We start from the raw sequence: 14,456 nt of genomic DNA, 5'->3' as shown, positions 1-14,456 counted from the left end.
TGGAGAATGATGAATGCTCACTTGCAGCTGGGTTTCTCTCCTTTGAAGTTCCAAACATCTGGTTTCAATTGCTCAGTGACTTTGCATTTTGATTAGCAGTTACCACCAGTCGAACAGACACTTGCAGGGCCAGGGAGGGAGTGAGAAAGCGAGCAGGCAAGACCTCTCTTTTTCACTTTCCATTTCACACATGATGCTGTCCTGCCTGTTATTTTCATTATCTCTTGTAACCATCACGTTGCGGCTCTGCCATGGTAACTGATCTTTCAAGATATATTTCTGCGGCTTGTCCAGGGCAGTGCAACACTGTTGATTTACATCCACTCAGCATCTGTGTCCCATATGGGACTTGGCTTTCAAGGTCCTTCCACATTGTCACATTTCAGCTATAAATCTTGATATACAGGAACAACAGCCTGAAAAAATGTACCAGCTCTAAATAAGTTGCAGCTTTTGATATGTTGCCTTCACCTGATGCTTTTTCTTTTCTTTTCTGTTTTAATGACATTTTTCTGTGCCTGGCTGCTTGCAATTTGCTTTTTGGTTGTATTTGGGGTTTTATGGGGGTTGTAACAAATCTGAACTTGCAAATTAAAAGACTTTGAATTTATTTGTTATTTCATCCTGATGCAGAGTTTCTTTGTTATTTTATCCTGAACAAAAGACAGACACTGTGGAAAAAGAAAAGGAAAAAAAACCCTGAGAGTTTATGTGCAACATGTTTAATAACAGGAAAATAAAAGGGCATAAAGGAGCCTCTGGAAAATATTCAATGTATTTAGCCATTTCGTCTTGCTTCTGGCTTTATTACCTATATCCTGAAGGGTGCCGACAAAGAAACATAATCACACATAACTGAGCAAAGCTGCCTTTTTTTAAAAGTGGAAAGAATCAAGTCTGCTGTACTCCACTTAATGCACCCATAAAAGGAGAATTAGCTGGAACCTAATGTCATTTACTGTTGATCTTAATATCCTTCCCTTTCTTGCTTAAATTTCCCCTGACACCTGCTTGGAGGTTGTTACACATGGGCCACGTTAGAGAAAGGGAAATTGGACAGAAACCCTTTGAAAGCGTAGTCAGGAGCCTGGAGTGTGAAACCAGATGCTTTCTGCAGTGAGCCAGAGCTCACTAGGGGATCCTCTGGGTCCGTTTGYGGTTACATCATTCGTGGGTTTGAGTGACTTGTTTTATAAATTGGCACAATTGGTGGGAATGTTGTGTGTGTTTTTTTTAACGTGTCATATGCCTTTATGAAAGAAAAAGATGTTCTGCCTGTGATCTCACTTAYGCAGTAATGACAGCAAAGTGAATTGCCAACACCAGTGTCGTTTGTAGATTAAAAAATTAAGAGAAAGAGTAGTGTGTATGTCTAGAGAAAAGACTTGTTCAATGGTACCTCCAAATCCATAGAACTCCCATATGGAAAGACAGTTCACTTAAAGTTCAAACTGTGCTGACATTTGTAGCACGTGGAAGTTTCATGGCATACTTGTTCTWGCTCTTCCTGCCATTATAAGAACACGAGAAAAGATTTTTTTGCCTTGTTTCTACTACYTGGGCTTCTTGCCCTGTCAGTTGCCAACAGCTTCTCTACTCCATTTGTTTCAGATGTCAAGCCCACTGCAGAGACRTTGGTGCCCACTTTGAAGAGTGAAGAGACCACCACTCCATACCCAACTGATGCAGAGGCAACTGACTGTGGTGACAGCTGTGGAGAAGAGGAYGGTACGTATCAGAGCAGCACATCTTTATCTCCATGAGTGATGGGCTAAGAGCTAGGAAAATACTCTTATCTTCCCATTAGCTCCAATGCATGGGCCTGATTCCTGGAAAGCTTAGAGTAATATTATTAGTGATAGGCCAGGATTAAAAAAAAAAAAACAAAACCAACCCATAAACAAATCTGCCAAAATCTGATAAATTATATCAAGGAAGGATGGAAGAGCAAGAGATAGCAACTAATTCAGTCCCTAGGGTACAAGACATGAAGAGCTGCTCTCCCAGCTTCCTTACATGACCTGAAGAAACTCATTTAGTGCCTCTTTAGAACCACCTCCGTTCCAGCTTCCCCCTGGCTGGATGTCATAAACTCAGAAAGTGATTCAGACTGCCTGGTATGCAGGGCTCCTTTTGCAGGAGTCACAACTGTGGGAGTAAATCACAACATGTACAGAAGACTGACATCCTGAACACTTACCTGCTARAGGATCATCTTCCCTGATATCAGCAGCTTAAAATTTAGGAGTACAGTCTGGGCTCCTTGTGTGGGCAGCAGAGAGACGGGAACGCTAACTCCACGCAGGATTTCATCCACCCAGCCTTAGATGGCTGTCAGATCTACATTAAATGGTTTGATATCTGTAGCACTTGCCTACTTCTTCYGACTATGGAAGAAGCCAAATGTCAGTTTAGACTCCATGCTGTGCTTTTTAAGAGMCAGTGCTCGGGGAAGGCTAATCTTCTCTGCCTCAAATCCCTATCTGTAAAAGCAGACATCATATTCTTCTGCTCCTTGCAAGAGGAATGTGAGCATCTAAAGCTTGTGAAATGTCCAGATGAAGTGGAGAGGGTTGACAGAGCTGTGCAAGGTTAGTTGTACAGTGCAGTGTACAGGAAATGCATTTCCCTGGTCACAACAGCAGAGCCTGGGCCTCAGCACTGGAGCGTTTAAGCAAGGACTTCAACAAGAATCTCACAAGGAGAAACTATCCTCTGAGATAACTCCTAGGACTTCTGTCACTTCAGCTTTCAATCCCAGAGAAAAATGAATRTGTTTTAAAATAAATAATTTTTTAAGGAATATTAATTGGCTTTTTTCACACCTCCCATTGGGATTCTGCTGTGCTTTAGTTCTAGAAATGTAAGTTGCAGAAGTAGCTCGAAGAGSCTGATTCTTATTGCTTTCCCTTACTGATAAGCCTGTGCAATCCTGCAACCATTGAGGCACTTGGGAAACTGCTGAGAGGAAATTTAGGCCAGTAACAGTCCGTGCAAGAACGGGATTCCTGGGTAAAATCCAGGGCAAGAGAGCAGAGTATGGAACCAGCCTCCCTGTCAGCTTCCCTCAKATTTACCCACAATTTTCATTCTCATACTCCACAAAACAATGAGTGTGCTTCTCTGGACAATCAGATTTATGACAGCATAACAGAAACAATGCTGCTCTCCAGGGTATGAGATTAGATTGGAATAAAAGGACCCATGATCTGCATTGTTTTATTTTGAAGTGGGAGCATGTAAAAAAGCCCTCTGCCCCTCACAGCGAAGTTCCCCTGATGCCTATCACTTGAGTCACTCACCTCCTTCTGGCTGTCGYTCTCTTTGTGGGCACTGTGATTTAAAACTTCCTCTTGGCTCAGGAAAATCCTGGCCTATAATTAGGCTCAGACGTGCATGTCCGCTGAGTCTTGGTGTGGATTCCGAGTGTTTCTGCAGCCTCCATGCAGTGTGAGTGATTCCCTGAGCCCAAGGAGCCAGCAGCTGCCTGCAGCCACAGCCATGTGCCTGCCTCCCCAAGCCCTCTCCCTGCAGGAGAGCTCTCCAGAGCTTTTAAAGCTCTTCTCAAAGRGGAACTAAGTCTGCTCTTGTTTCAAGATGGAAAGTTAGACTTGCCCAAAAAACATGTGGTGAGCCCATAGCAGATCTAGAAATAGAGGCTGGCTCCTTTCACTCAGAATCCAAAAGTTTGAGCTCACGGTGGCCCCACATTTTCCCTGGTAACATTTCCATGAGAAGGTAGGAAGCAGTGAGTGACAGCTCTCCRGGATGACAGACAGCTCCCGTCTGGTGCAAGTGGCTGGGTCTGTCACTTAGGAGCTGGGTTTCTGAAGCACTTGAGATTCTCCTTTTGGAGCCAGAGCAGGAACTGCTGAGCATGGGGCACTCAGGAAGGACTCTTCCCTGACATTTAGAAAAGCATTTAATATTGACCACTCTAGGGGATTAAGAGAATGTGCTGATTAGAGTCTGGAAGCATTTGGTTCTTGCTTTTATATTTGCTTAGTTTGGTGGATTAGCCACAGGACATGGTGTGAGCATTTTGATGATCCTTGGAGCTGAGGAAATGTGAGATAGGTTAAAAGCATCAGTATGAATGAGATTTCATGCTTTTTTCAGTTTTGATGGCTTGCCAGCTATTTTAGTTTTAGGTTGTTTTTAATAGCAACCCTTCCATGGGTAGGTCATTTTTTAATCCAACCTTATTTTGCTTCTATTTCTTTTTATAAGATTTCCARCTCCCTATGAACTTCAACTGCAACTTTGATCTTCCTGAAGGACTTTGTGGTTGGTCACACGACTTGGCAACTGGTTATACGTGGTCTTTCCAGCCTACAGGCACCTGGATTGGCAACTCTGAACCAAGTGCTGACACTGTACCTGGTAAGATGATTAATACCAAAGCAGGGAACAGAGCACTGATGGGGCTCTCTCCATGTGAACAGTATGAATGATTATTGCACAGCTCTCATGAGTTGTGAGGGCTGTGTGGAGCTGAACTTCTTTTTGGAAGCTTTCAGATGTTTTGCTGCATGGTTCATGCCTTATTTATAGAACTGTGACCATTGGCACTGAATTATACAAACTGTCCTCTTGAGATAGCCTTGAATCAGACACTGGGCTTTGAATCCCATGGGACTGTGAAGGTTAGCCCAGGCTCCAGAATGCATTTCTTCCTCTCCCATATGTTACTCAGATTGCCTRGAGTCTTCAGCTACTCTGCACTCTGGGCTTGCATAGGCTGGATTTCAGTCTCTTCCAAATGAAGGATGAGCTAAGTCCTAAGAATGCTGAAAATGCCAGCTTCTTGCTGTTTGACTTTTGCTCTTTTTCTCTCCTTGCTCTGGAAGCAGAAGATTTGGATGAGTGTCACAGAGCCCAATTTATGGAGCACCTCACTGAGATGTGCTGGCATGGGAGCCTGCCTCTGGCAACGTGGTTGATAGATTGAGTTCTACAGTTCCACATCTTGGAACTCACGCCAGGACTAGTGTGCTTTCCTTTTCCCTCATTGACTCTGTGGCATGGCTGGCATGAAGAACGTTTGCCAATTTCCTTCTAACAGTAGACTGTGCCACTGTAGCATGACTTTTCTCTCAGTCATYGCTGTGAAAGTCAAGGCTCCCGCAGGCGAGCTGGCTGGTGTCCCCTGTCCCAGGCTCTGCCTGATGACTCCAGCAGTGGCATCAYRMRCCCAGGGAGCTGKGCATGCTGTGGGCTCCTCCTCRCCCTCCCCTCGGTGAGGTTGAGTCTCGGAATGCAAACATTGAGGAGAACCTGTTAGCCACCTGGCAGAGTCACTGGCCAGATTGGCAGAGCCGCCAGCCAGTTGGAAAGCCGTGCAGCCAACACCTGGTAGGCAGTGCTAAAGAGGAAAATATGTATTCCAGAAACATATGGGAAGAGGAGAATCTGCTACATCTCCACACACAAATCACCCCCACACAAATGCACACATCATTTCCCTCTTCAGCTCCTGAGGTGCTTGGCTTTTTTCTAAGAGACACCGTAATGCTGTAAGTGCAGCCCATATGGACATCTGACAAATCCTTTGGCATGACATAGGGACAGAGTGTCTGCTATGGAGAAAAATATTTTCATATTTCAAGTGCTTATCTCTTCAGCATTTGAGTGCTTTAGAAGATTAATATCTGGAGCTCAGTGGAGCCTCAGGCAACAGGAGAGAACACTTACAGCCAGCCCCAGACTTAATAACCCTCCCCATCTCATTCACTGTAATAATGTTTAATTAATATAAGTCTCCTTCAAGTAGGATAAAAATTACTTATTTTTAGAACTCAGACTCAATTTTTCATTTCATTTCCTCTCCTGTGGGTCTCTCTACAATTAGTTGGCCATAGTTTTTTAGAAGACTCTGTTGTGGCCCAGGAGAGGCTGGTGCTGCTTCAGACAGCTCAGTGTGCACTCCTGGTTTTTACCCTTCTTCTCTTTCTCCTTTTTCTCCATTATGAACTGCACAGTCTCATCACAGGGGCTGGGGAATGTTGTCCTACTGAGTTCAGTGATCTGTTTTTGTGCCAGTGTGGAGAGCTCTCCCTTAGGGTGCTCTGTAGGGTCAGACACCAAAGCACCGATGGGGTGCAGGCAGGCKCCCCAAGTCACAGGCTGTGTGGGCAGGGAAAGGGGAGGAGGTGGTGGCTCTGGGGGGCTGAAGTGACTCACCCACAGCAGTGGGAGAAGCCAGCAGCACACAGCAGCACAACTGAGGGATCGTTGGTGGCACTACCATGGATCTGCCTCCTKGCTGGGTTAGGCAAGGGTGTGCCCTTGGCATCTGTGGGCATCCTCTGCCTTGCCCCCACAGCACAGGGCTGCAGAGGAGTTGGAATACAAAGGCATCGTTGCTATGCCCCCCTTTGGTCCTGCTCTTAGAAATTAAAACATGACAGAAAAGGAAGCAACTATTTGCTTTTTTCCTCCCCATGCAGCTTTTAAAGGCAACTGGAGGAATATGAAAAAGAGGCAATGCCAGCTCCTTGGTGGGGACAGAATCAAAGCATTGTTTGGTTCATACTCCCCCATTCTTCCCCTGCCCTTCCCTCGTGCTCCCTCCAGCACTTTGTTTCTACTTAGAAAATTCAYGCTCAGACTCCAGGGAGCAAGGAATGAAAAGCCATTGTTTGGGGTGGTCTTTGCTTGTGAATTCCCCACCCTGGGGTGAGCAGTTGGGTGAAGGAGAGCAGCTGTGCTTGGTTAGAGGCAGGGCAAAAGCCAAGGGGAATTCAAAGTGGCTGGAGCCCAATTTACTCTGATTTAAAGGTGCTGGCCCAGGCTAGAAGCCATGGCTGCTCCAGCACAGCAAGGCAGTGCACTGTGCCTTTAAGAGCTATGTGGAATGTGTTTCTATTTCTTTTGAAAATGGCAAAACAAAAATTAAAATTAAAAAGGAAAAAAATAATGAAAGGAGGAGCCCTGGCTCAGTCTGCATAAAAGAGAGGGGGAAGGAAATGACCATGGTGAAATATCCTCTGTGAGGCACTTGATTAGAAAAGTCTGCTGAGAGACAGGCCTGAATTCCTCAGATATCTCCCAATTTCATTTTATGCGCTGCATGCAATTCCTCCTTGTCTTTGGCACGGAGAACTTCTCAAGACTGACAAGACACCCACTGCTCTCATTCCACTATTTTTATTTCCAAGATACTCTTTCAGGCAGCTCTGCGTTTCTTTTTTTAGCCCTGTGTTCCTTGGGCTCTTCACACCATGGATTAACTCCACGTCCTCTCCTGCAGGCTCCCGTTACATGTCTGGGGACCTCATTGGTGAAAATGGACCCCAAGTGCCCTGCTCAGCAGAAGCCCAGCATGGTTCCAACTGCTACCTGCCCTTTGCAAGCCTAGAAAATACCACTGGCTCCCTTTACCATGCCCCCACAAGAGATTGCCAGGATTTTTCCCTCTAGGGACTTTCAGATGCTTCCCATCTGTAGAAAGATTCCCCTTAGCTGCACCTAGCAAGCTTCAAGGAGCAAAAAGTTCAGGTTTCAATGAGATTTCATCCCCCTTCCTGCTGCACGCAGTGGCAGCATGCCACTGGTATCGAGAGAAATGTCTTAAGACCTGAAAATAAATCTAGGTTGATAACTTGGGCACCTCAACTTTCCAACATCTTTGAATTTCACTGGGGTCTTGATCCTGAAGGGTCTAAAGACCCTGGGTCGTATCCTTAGCTGGTTGGTGTGACTGTATTGCTCTCAGTGATGCTACACTAATAAGCCAGCACTGAAGAGCTGGAATCTATGTGTTTTGCCTATTTTTCCCCCTTCCCTTTTCTTGCAGTGCTTAAGTAAATACCCTGTGGTCCTGGAAGAGCACTGTGGGATCTGCAGCTTTGCCATGAATTGATTCTCCTTGGGGTGAGCACAGCATCAGGGTCAGAGCCCTGGCAGCATCACAGACCCCGTGTGGGTCGGATGTTGGCAGCTGTAAATGCACACAGAAAAGGAAACGCTTTTAACCTTGCAGCTCTCCTGACCACACAGCTTTTGGGCTGGGCTGCAAAAACCCACTGAGAGCTTCTCTTGTGGGCCGTGGCCTTGCTGCCTTTGAGGGTCAGGAATGCTGCTCATTTGGGTTGCGGGCACTGCAGGGAAAGGTTTATTTGTTTCAAAGTGTTTTCAGCAGAGGAGTGTTTATAGTGCTCTGAAGTTTCGTAAGAGCTTATTTTTTAAGAGAAACAAATCTTAAGCTGTTTTTAAGCTGATGGTGACCCCTTACCATTCCTGTGTTTTTCCCATGGGATCTTTTAAAAGGGAAAGTTTCATATTTTTCCTGCAATCTATGAGAATTGCTGTCTGAAGGCCTTGATTCTACTGTGTCCAAACCAGCARAAAGGTTTTCATGGTGTTAACAGAGCAGGGCTGGACTGAAGTGGGTCTGCACTTACTCTCATGAGAGKCTCAGGGTTTATGCCTTGGGGCACATTTTGACCTCAAGGGTCAATCCTGTGTCCTTTGAAGTGGGAAGRACTTTTGCATGTGGGGTGGTATGAAAGTCAAGCATTTCTGTGCAATGAGTGAGCAGCTGCACGCCGTGGGAAGGAGACCACATATCCAGCTCTGTCTCTCTTCACTCCCTTCATGTGTGGTGCAGATTGCCTCTCAGCAAAGCTGTTCGTGTCTCCCCTGACTCTCGTTTGCACAGTGAGGGCAGCAAATGCTACAAATCCTTCATGCCCTGGCTGCCCACAGCATGGCAGAGCTGGGACAGCCCAGCACCCCAATACAGGAGATTTGCTGAGCATCAGCTGGGCTGTGAGAATTCCCTGGTGCAGGCTAGGGCCAGGCTCTGGCTGTCATGTGCCCATACTGTCTTGTCAGGAGAGAAAGAGCTATGGCTGTGGTCTCTTCCAGCAAAGCTCCTGCTTAYTTGGGCTGGGCTGGAGGCAGAGGAGAGGAAACCACTCCTCTGGGGCTCACAGACTGCCCAAACTCTCAGTCATTTTTCGGGCCCAAACACCAGACACATTTCTGCTTTAAAAAGCAGGCTGGAACACTCTCTGGAAAGCAAGACACTCCCTCAAAGCTCCTCAGCRTGTTCCCTTGTGCATGTGTGCGCAGCAGTGAGTCACAGAGCAGGCTGGGGACAGTGAATGCGTGCAGGAGCCTGTGTCCTGAGCTGCAGCCTGCTCAGATCTGCCCTGGTGCACCCACAGACACGGGGCAGGCAGCACAGGGCACACCTTTCATCTCGGGCACGCAGGGTGCCCACCGTGCTGCCAAAGGACAGCCTTTAGTGGCTGGCAGCTCACTTGGCACAAATGTCAGGCTCTAACTGGAGTTTGGTTTGCCAGGGACAGGGACACTGTGCCCACTCTGGGGGAGGCTGTAGGACTCACAGTCACACCGTGCTGTTGAGGACATGAGGCTTAATTGAGAGTCCATTAGAGAGGCTTTGGAGAGCAGGCTGAGAGCTTGGTTCTGGGTAAGTGTGGGGTTTTATGCCTTTTGACGGACTGATTTAGAGACTGAAATGGCAAGAACTTGGCAGGCTAATTAAYACATAATCAAAATTGAGGGGATTTTCCAGCAGATGCAGTGATCTAGTTAATATAAATATTAGTTTTATGGAGGATTGACTTCCCATCGTAAATGAAAGTCTGTCATTGAGGAGAGGCCTGTCATGAAATTCAGTGCAGCCTTTTGAGGTGAATGTGCATGATTTGCCAAAAAATTTAAAAATATGATAACTATCCAATTCAATCTGCATATTCATGCAGCTGCCATTCCCTTGCTACCAGATCACCCTGTAGTCATGAGGGCATCTGAGCTCATCTGCTCCCCAGGAATGGCAAAAGCTRATGCAGCTTCCACCTCACATGCCCCAGAAGAACAGCAGGATCATGCCCCACTGGGATGTCCCCTTGGCCGTATTACAGTGTGGTTGGGGCAGCATTTAGGGCTGTGCAGGCAGCAGACAGTGCCCAGAGCAGCATGGTCACCTATGGGATTTGACAGACAAGAGGTGGCTGCACAGCTGCAGTTCTGCCAGCTAAAGCACGCCATGGATTGAGCTCTGCAGCGAAGGAAAGTGCAGCGACCTTTGGAGGGACAAGGCAATTCACATGGTTCCTCCACAGGAGCAGCAGCTGTAACTCAGCAATATCCAGCGAGCGGGAAATGAGGGGGGAATCTGAAATCTCAATAATTGCTTGTATACATGCTGCCCAACATGTTTTGCTGGAACACCTCCAGGTGTGCTGCTGAGATCCATAAGGGATCACAAGGTCAGTGTCAAGGCTGGCAGGAGGGATGTGACTCAGARRCTYTTCTGCTGGARTGGCTTTTCTTGAGAGACAGGGTGGGACCCAAGCACAGGCGGGCTGACCTTGCAGAGGGGGCAGCTGTTGTGGCTCATGCTTACAGCCTGACCCAAACTGTGAGGCTTCATCCCCCAGTGCCCCTAATGTCCTCTCAGATGGCTTCCTAGCAGGAGGGCACAGGTGAGCCAAGAGGAAGCCACATTGCCCAGATGGTTGGTTTGCAGAGCCCAGCTGGTGATTTATCCAGGACTCACTGCGATGCGCTCACAAGGGGCCCTGCCATTGTCTGGCTGGGGTGATTGCGTGTTCACATTACTGGCTCCCTTACATCCAGATGATCCCATAAATCTTCCATGAGAGTTATGCCATAGCATCGGTTGCAAAACAGCAGAAAAATGCCTGAGTGGGTTTGCCCTGCCCTTTTTGAGCCGGTGCTTTGAACTACCAGTGCCAGTTCTGTGTGCGGGATGTAACTGTGGTGTGAGCTGGAATAGTGACTGCAAAGCAAAGTTCTGGGAAAGAGATTAAAATGCATTTCTGATCCTGGAAGAATTGATCGGCTCATCATCGCAAAGCTCCCTTCAAGTGTTTTAACAGGGAAAATCAGCCTTTCAGATGCTTTCTGTGCCAAAGGCTTCCATTTACTGTATCAAATAGAGTGACTACTGGAACCAYCGGGCTTCCACACGCTGTTCCAACAATTAGCTCCACAGTGCCCTTATTCAGTCAGTCTCAGCAAATTTGTAGGGCTTTTCCAAAGGTCCAGCTAGCCATTTTCCAGAGTGATCCAGCCATTTCATCTTCAAATGACATAGAAAGTCATGCCTGCCTGCACTCAGCTTCCCACTCCAGAAACCAATACTGACACCAGGAGCAAGAGTGTGTGGTGTCCAAACCCACTGCTACCTGCTGGGGAGCAACGGGATTCACCACCCAAAGACTGAGCCTCCTTGCAGCTCTTGGGACTGCCAGTAGGTCCTGGAGAGCTCTGTGGGGCTCAGCAAGAATTGGGCAGGGACCACAGGAGCCAGAGGGTTCCCAAGGCTCTGAAAGATCCTGTGTTGCTGAGACRAGCGTTTGTTTGGCTGCAGTTGAGGAGTTTCTTTGATTTCACAGTCTGATAGGAATGGGAACAAACACAAGGTCAGTGTCAAGGCTGGCAGGAGGGATGTGAYTCAGAGGCTCTTCWKCTGGRGTGGCCAGGCAGCCACTCTGGACACCACTGGCTCTCAGGGTGTGGATCATGGGAGGTGTCCAGCTGCACAATTACAACAGTCCCCTCTGGTCAGCTSTGGGCTTTGGGTAGATCCAAGGATGGCTCAAAACCCTGCACTCAATCAGGCTGCTTAGATACTGGCACCAAAAGTTGGTCCTGAACTTTGAGGATCTGGATTTGATCATTCTTGAGCCTCACTAGTTCTTTTGTGAAAAATTTACCTGTGAGACCATTTCAGCTYTGAGATAAGTGTATGACTGCAGTCTGATTTGCTCCCTTGTTTGTTGTTACTGTTCTTTTCTTGTTGCTGCTTTTTTATTTGAAGAGGCTTGTAGTGAATTACAAAAAGAGGATTTTAATTCAGGAAACCTTGATGACTTATTATGTCTTATCGCTCCTTAGGCATGGAGTACAGCTTGTTCTTTTTTTTTTAATTCCTCCACTTGTTTATCTCCCACATCTCCTCCTCCACTACTACCACTCTGAGGTAAATCACAAGAACACTCCTCCATTAGAAAACGGCATGGTAYTTTTTCAAGTGATTCACTCAAGCAGGAGTGGGCAAACACACTTTCATCTTTTTTTTTCTGCTGCTGTTTGTTGGCAAAAAGTGCCAAGTGGCCCAGGGACATTTCATAGGTGCTGGAAAATATTGCTCAAAATGTTGCTCTTTCTATATGTGGCYGGTTGGGAACAGATTTGTCCTTCATACAGCAAAATCAGTGAAAGGTCATAGGAGTGGATATGCTTTTGAAATACTTTGATCATACATGCCAGGAGTAGAATGATGGCAAATATTCCTGTTATCTTGTCCTAAATATATTTTAGAAAGATGTTGTGTTGTTTTTGCTTGGCCCAGTTTTTGGAAGTGGTGGGGGGGCCAAAAAGATGGCTCCTGTGAGAAGCTTCTGGAGGCTTCCACCATGTCCAGCAGAGCCAATTGCTGTTGGCTCTGAGGATGATGGACATGCCACTGACCAAACCTGGAACAATTGAAGATGGTGGTTACACCTCTGTGAAAACGTATTTAGGAAGAAATCAAAACAAAGGTGGGGGATACAGTGGTGGTGAGAGAGAGCAAGTGAGCAGGTCTTGTGGGTGCCTGGCTTTCAGCCAGCATTCCAAACCATGACAGATGTGTAGCTCACAGTGTTTGGTTTCTGCTCTCTGGCACTGACAAACTTGCAGCAGTGTCAGTGCCATTGATAGATCTCTCTTGGGCTTCGATGTCACATGATTGCTGAGCAGCAATGAGGTCAGCTTCTGATTTCTGGGTGGAACCTCTCTTTCCATGGATTCCAAGTTCAGGTCTCTCTAGTTTAAACTTTGGATGTGTTTTGAGAGCACTTTGCAGGTATTCTGAGTACAGACACTGCTCTTGCCCTTGCTRTGGGCACTGAAGCTGCAGYRGGAGCAGGGCAGGCAGAGCTGCTGCTCAGGGTTTGGCCCATTGGGCACAGCAGGCTGAGAGTGGGGGAARGCAGTGACAAACCCTTCAGTGTCACAGTTCTGGGGCACAGATAACCCTCCTGTGCCGGAGCTGGCACATGCTGGCATGAAGCACTTGCCCACTGTCTAGCAAAGCAAGTATGCACTTCCCTCTATGGAGCAAAATGCAAAATCTAGCAATATCTGCAATTGGCCTGCCTGTGTCACCCTGCACTGCAGCCCTGCAGCTGGAGCAACCCAAGAGACTCTGTCCTGACATTGGTCACGATGGAAGGTCATGTTAGGATCACTTCAGCTATGCTCTAGGCTGTCGGTGTGTGCTAAGGGACTTCAGACATCCAAGCTGCAAATGGAAAACTCCTTAAGGAGGCTTCTCATYAGAGAGGGCTGGAAACCACTGATTCCTGAAAAATTCAGGTGTGCCTGGGGATTTGTATCCATGGGCTCCTGCTGTTATTGGTATTCAGATCAAATATCTCCAGTTCCAGCCTCAGCCTTGAACTTCTCCTGGGATATCAAGTGTATCAAATCTCTCCTCCCTGAGGACTGACAAAAAATTTGGCACAATTTAAATGTAATATCAGAGCAAGTGAATCCTCTGTTGTATGTATTTCAGCTACCTTCAWGTTTTCAACCACCCAGCTGTCACCTGTGCATGCTTCTCTCACTGGGTCTGTGTCTTTCCTCTGTGCTGTGCTTTAGAGGCTGCTCTGCTGCATTACAGAAAARCTGAGAGCCAGAGTTTCATTTTGTTGTGCTTATCCTCAAAACAAGATGAGTTTTCAGCACTGGCATTTAGAAAAACCCACTTCAGGCTTGTTCAMTGAGGAAGCTCCCAGTAGAATAAGCACACATACCCCCTGCCAATGCAATTATYGTGGCATCACCTCCTCTGACAATAACTTGCTCCAGCTTTTTAACTTCTTCTAATTATGTCGGTATTTTTCTTAAYTACTTTCTGGTTTTGTTGTTGGTCTCCTACCAAGGGAGAGGGTGGTGGCTGATGAGGGAAGTGTGTGACTCTGTGCCCTGCCTGGGCTGCACAGGGTGCACAGCTGGGTGAACACACAYAGGGCACCAGTGTGAGACCCCACTTTTGCATGCATAGGGCTGCACTGCCATGCAGTACTGCCAAAGCCACTTGGCAGGAGGTGAGACACYTGTAGCCAGTGGCTGCAGAAAATAACAGAGTGGTGTTTTCCTCTCTGAACAGATGTCAAGAGTTACCTGCAGCTACAAAGCAGCGGAAGGCGGGAAGGCCAGCGAGCCCGACTCATCAGCCCCASCATCTATCTGCCCCAGAGTGCTGTCTGCATGGTTTTCCTGTACCAGGCATGGGGCAGCAATGGGGTGATGCTGCGGGTCTGGCGGGAAGCCAGCCAGGAGCACAAAATGCTGTGGGTCATCGCAGAGGACCAAGGGGAGGAGTGGAGAGAAGGCCGAATCATCTTACCGAGCTACGACATGGAGTACCGGGTAAGACATGGAGTAATGGGTGAGACATGGAGTAC

General features: G+C 47.2%; 1 protein-coding gene across 4 annotated transcripts in view; it reads left to right on the top strand.

Moving 5' to 3' along the window:
- NRP2 (neuropilin 2) overlaps positions 1 to 14,456 on the top strand; it is an 88,991-nt gene that overhangs the window by 49,441 nt on the left and 25,094 nt on the right. For all 4 annotated transcript variants that reach the window (XM_057372861.1, XM_057372860.1, XM_057372858.1 and 1 more), the window contains exons 11-13: positions 1,612 to 1,728; positions 4,231 to 4,383; positions 14,159 to 14,421. In XM_057372861.1, the coding sequence (XP_057228844.1) occupies positions 1,612 to 1,728; positions 4,231 to 4,383; positions 14,159 to 14,421 (533 nt within the window). The remainder of the gene's footprint in view (positions 1 to 1,611; positions 1,729 to 4,230; positions 4,384 to 14,158; positions 14,422 to 14,456) is intronic.

Source organism: Malurus melanocephalus, unplaced genomic scaffold (genome assembly GCF_030028575.1).
Source record: "Malurus melanocephalus ecotype Western Australia unplaced genomic scaffold, MMel_1.1 scaffold_180, whole genome shotgun sequence".
NCBI classification, from domain to species: Eukaryota; Metazoa; Chordata; class Aves; order Passeriformes; family Maluridae; genus Malurus; species Malurus melanocephalus.
Note: the sequence above shows the minus strand (reverse complement) of the source record. Positions and strands in the feature narration are given on the sequence as shown.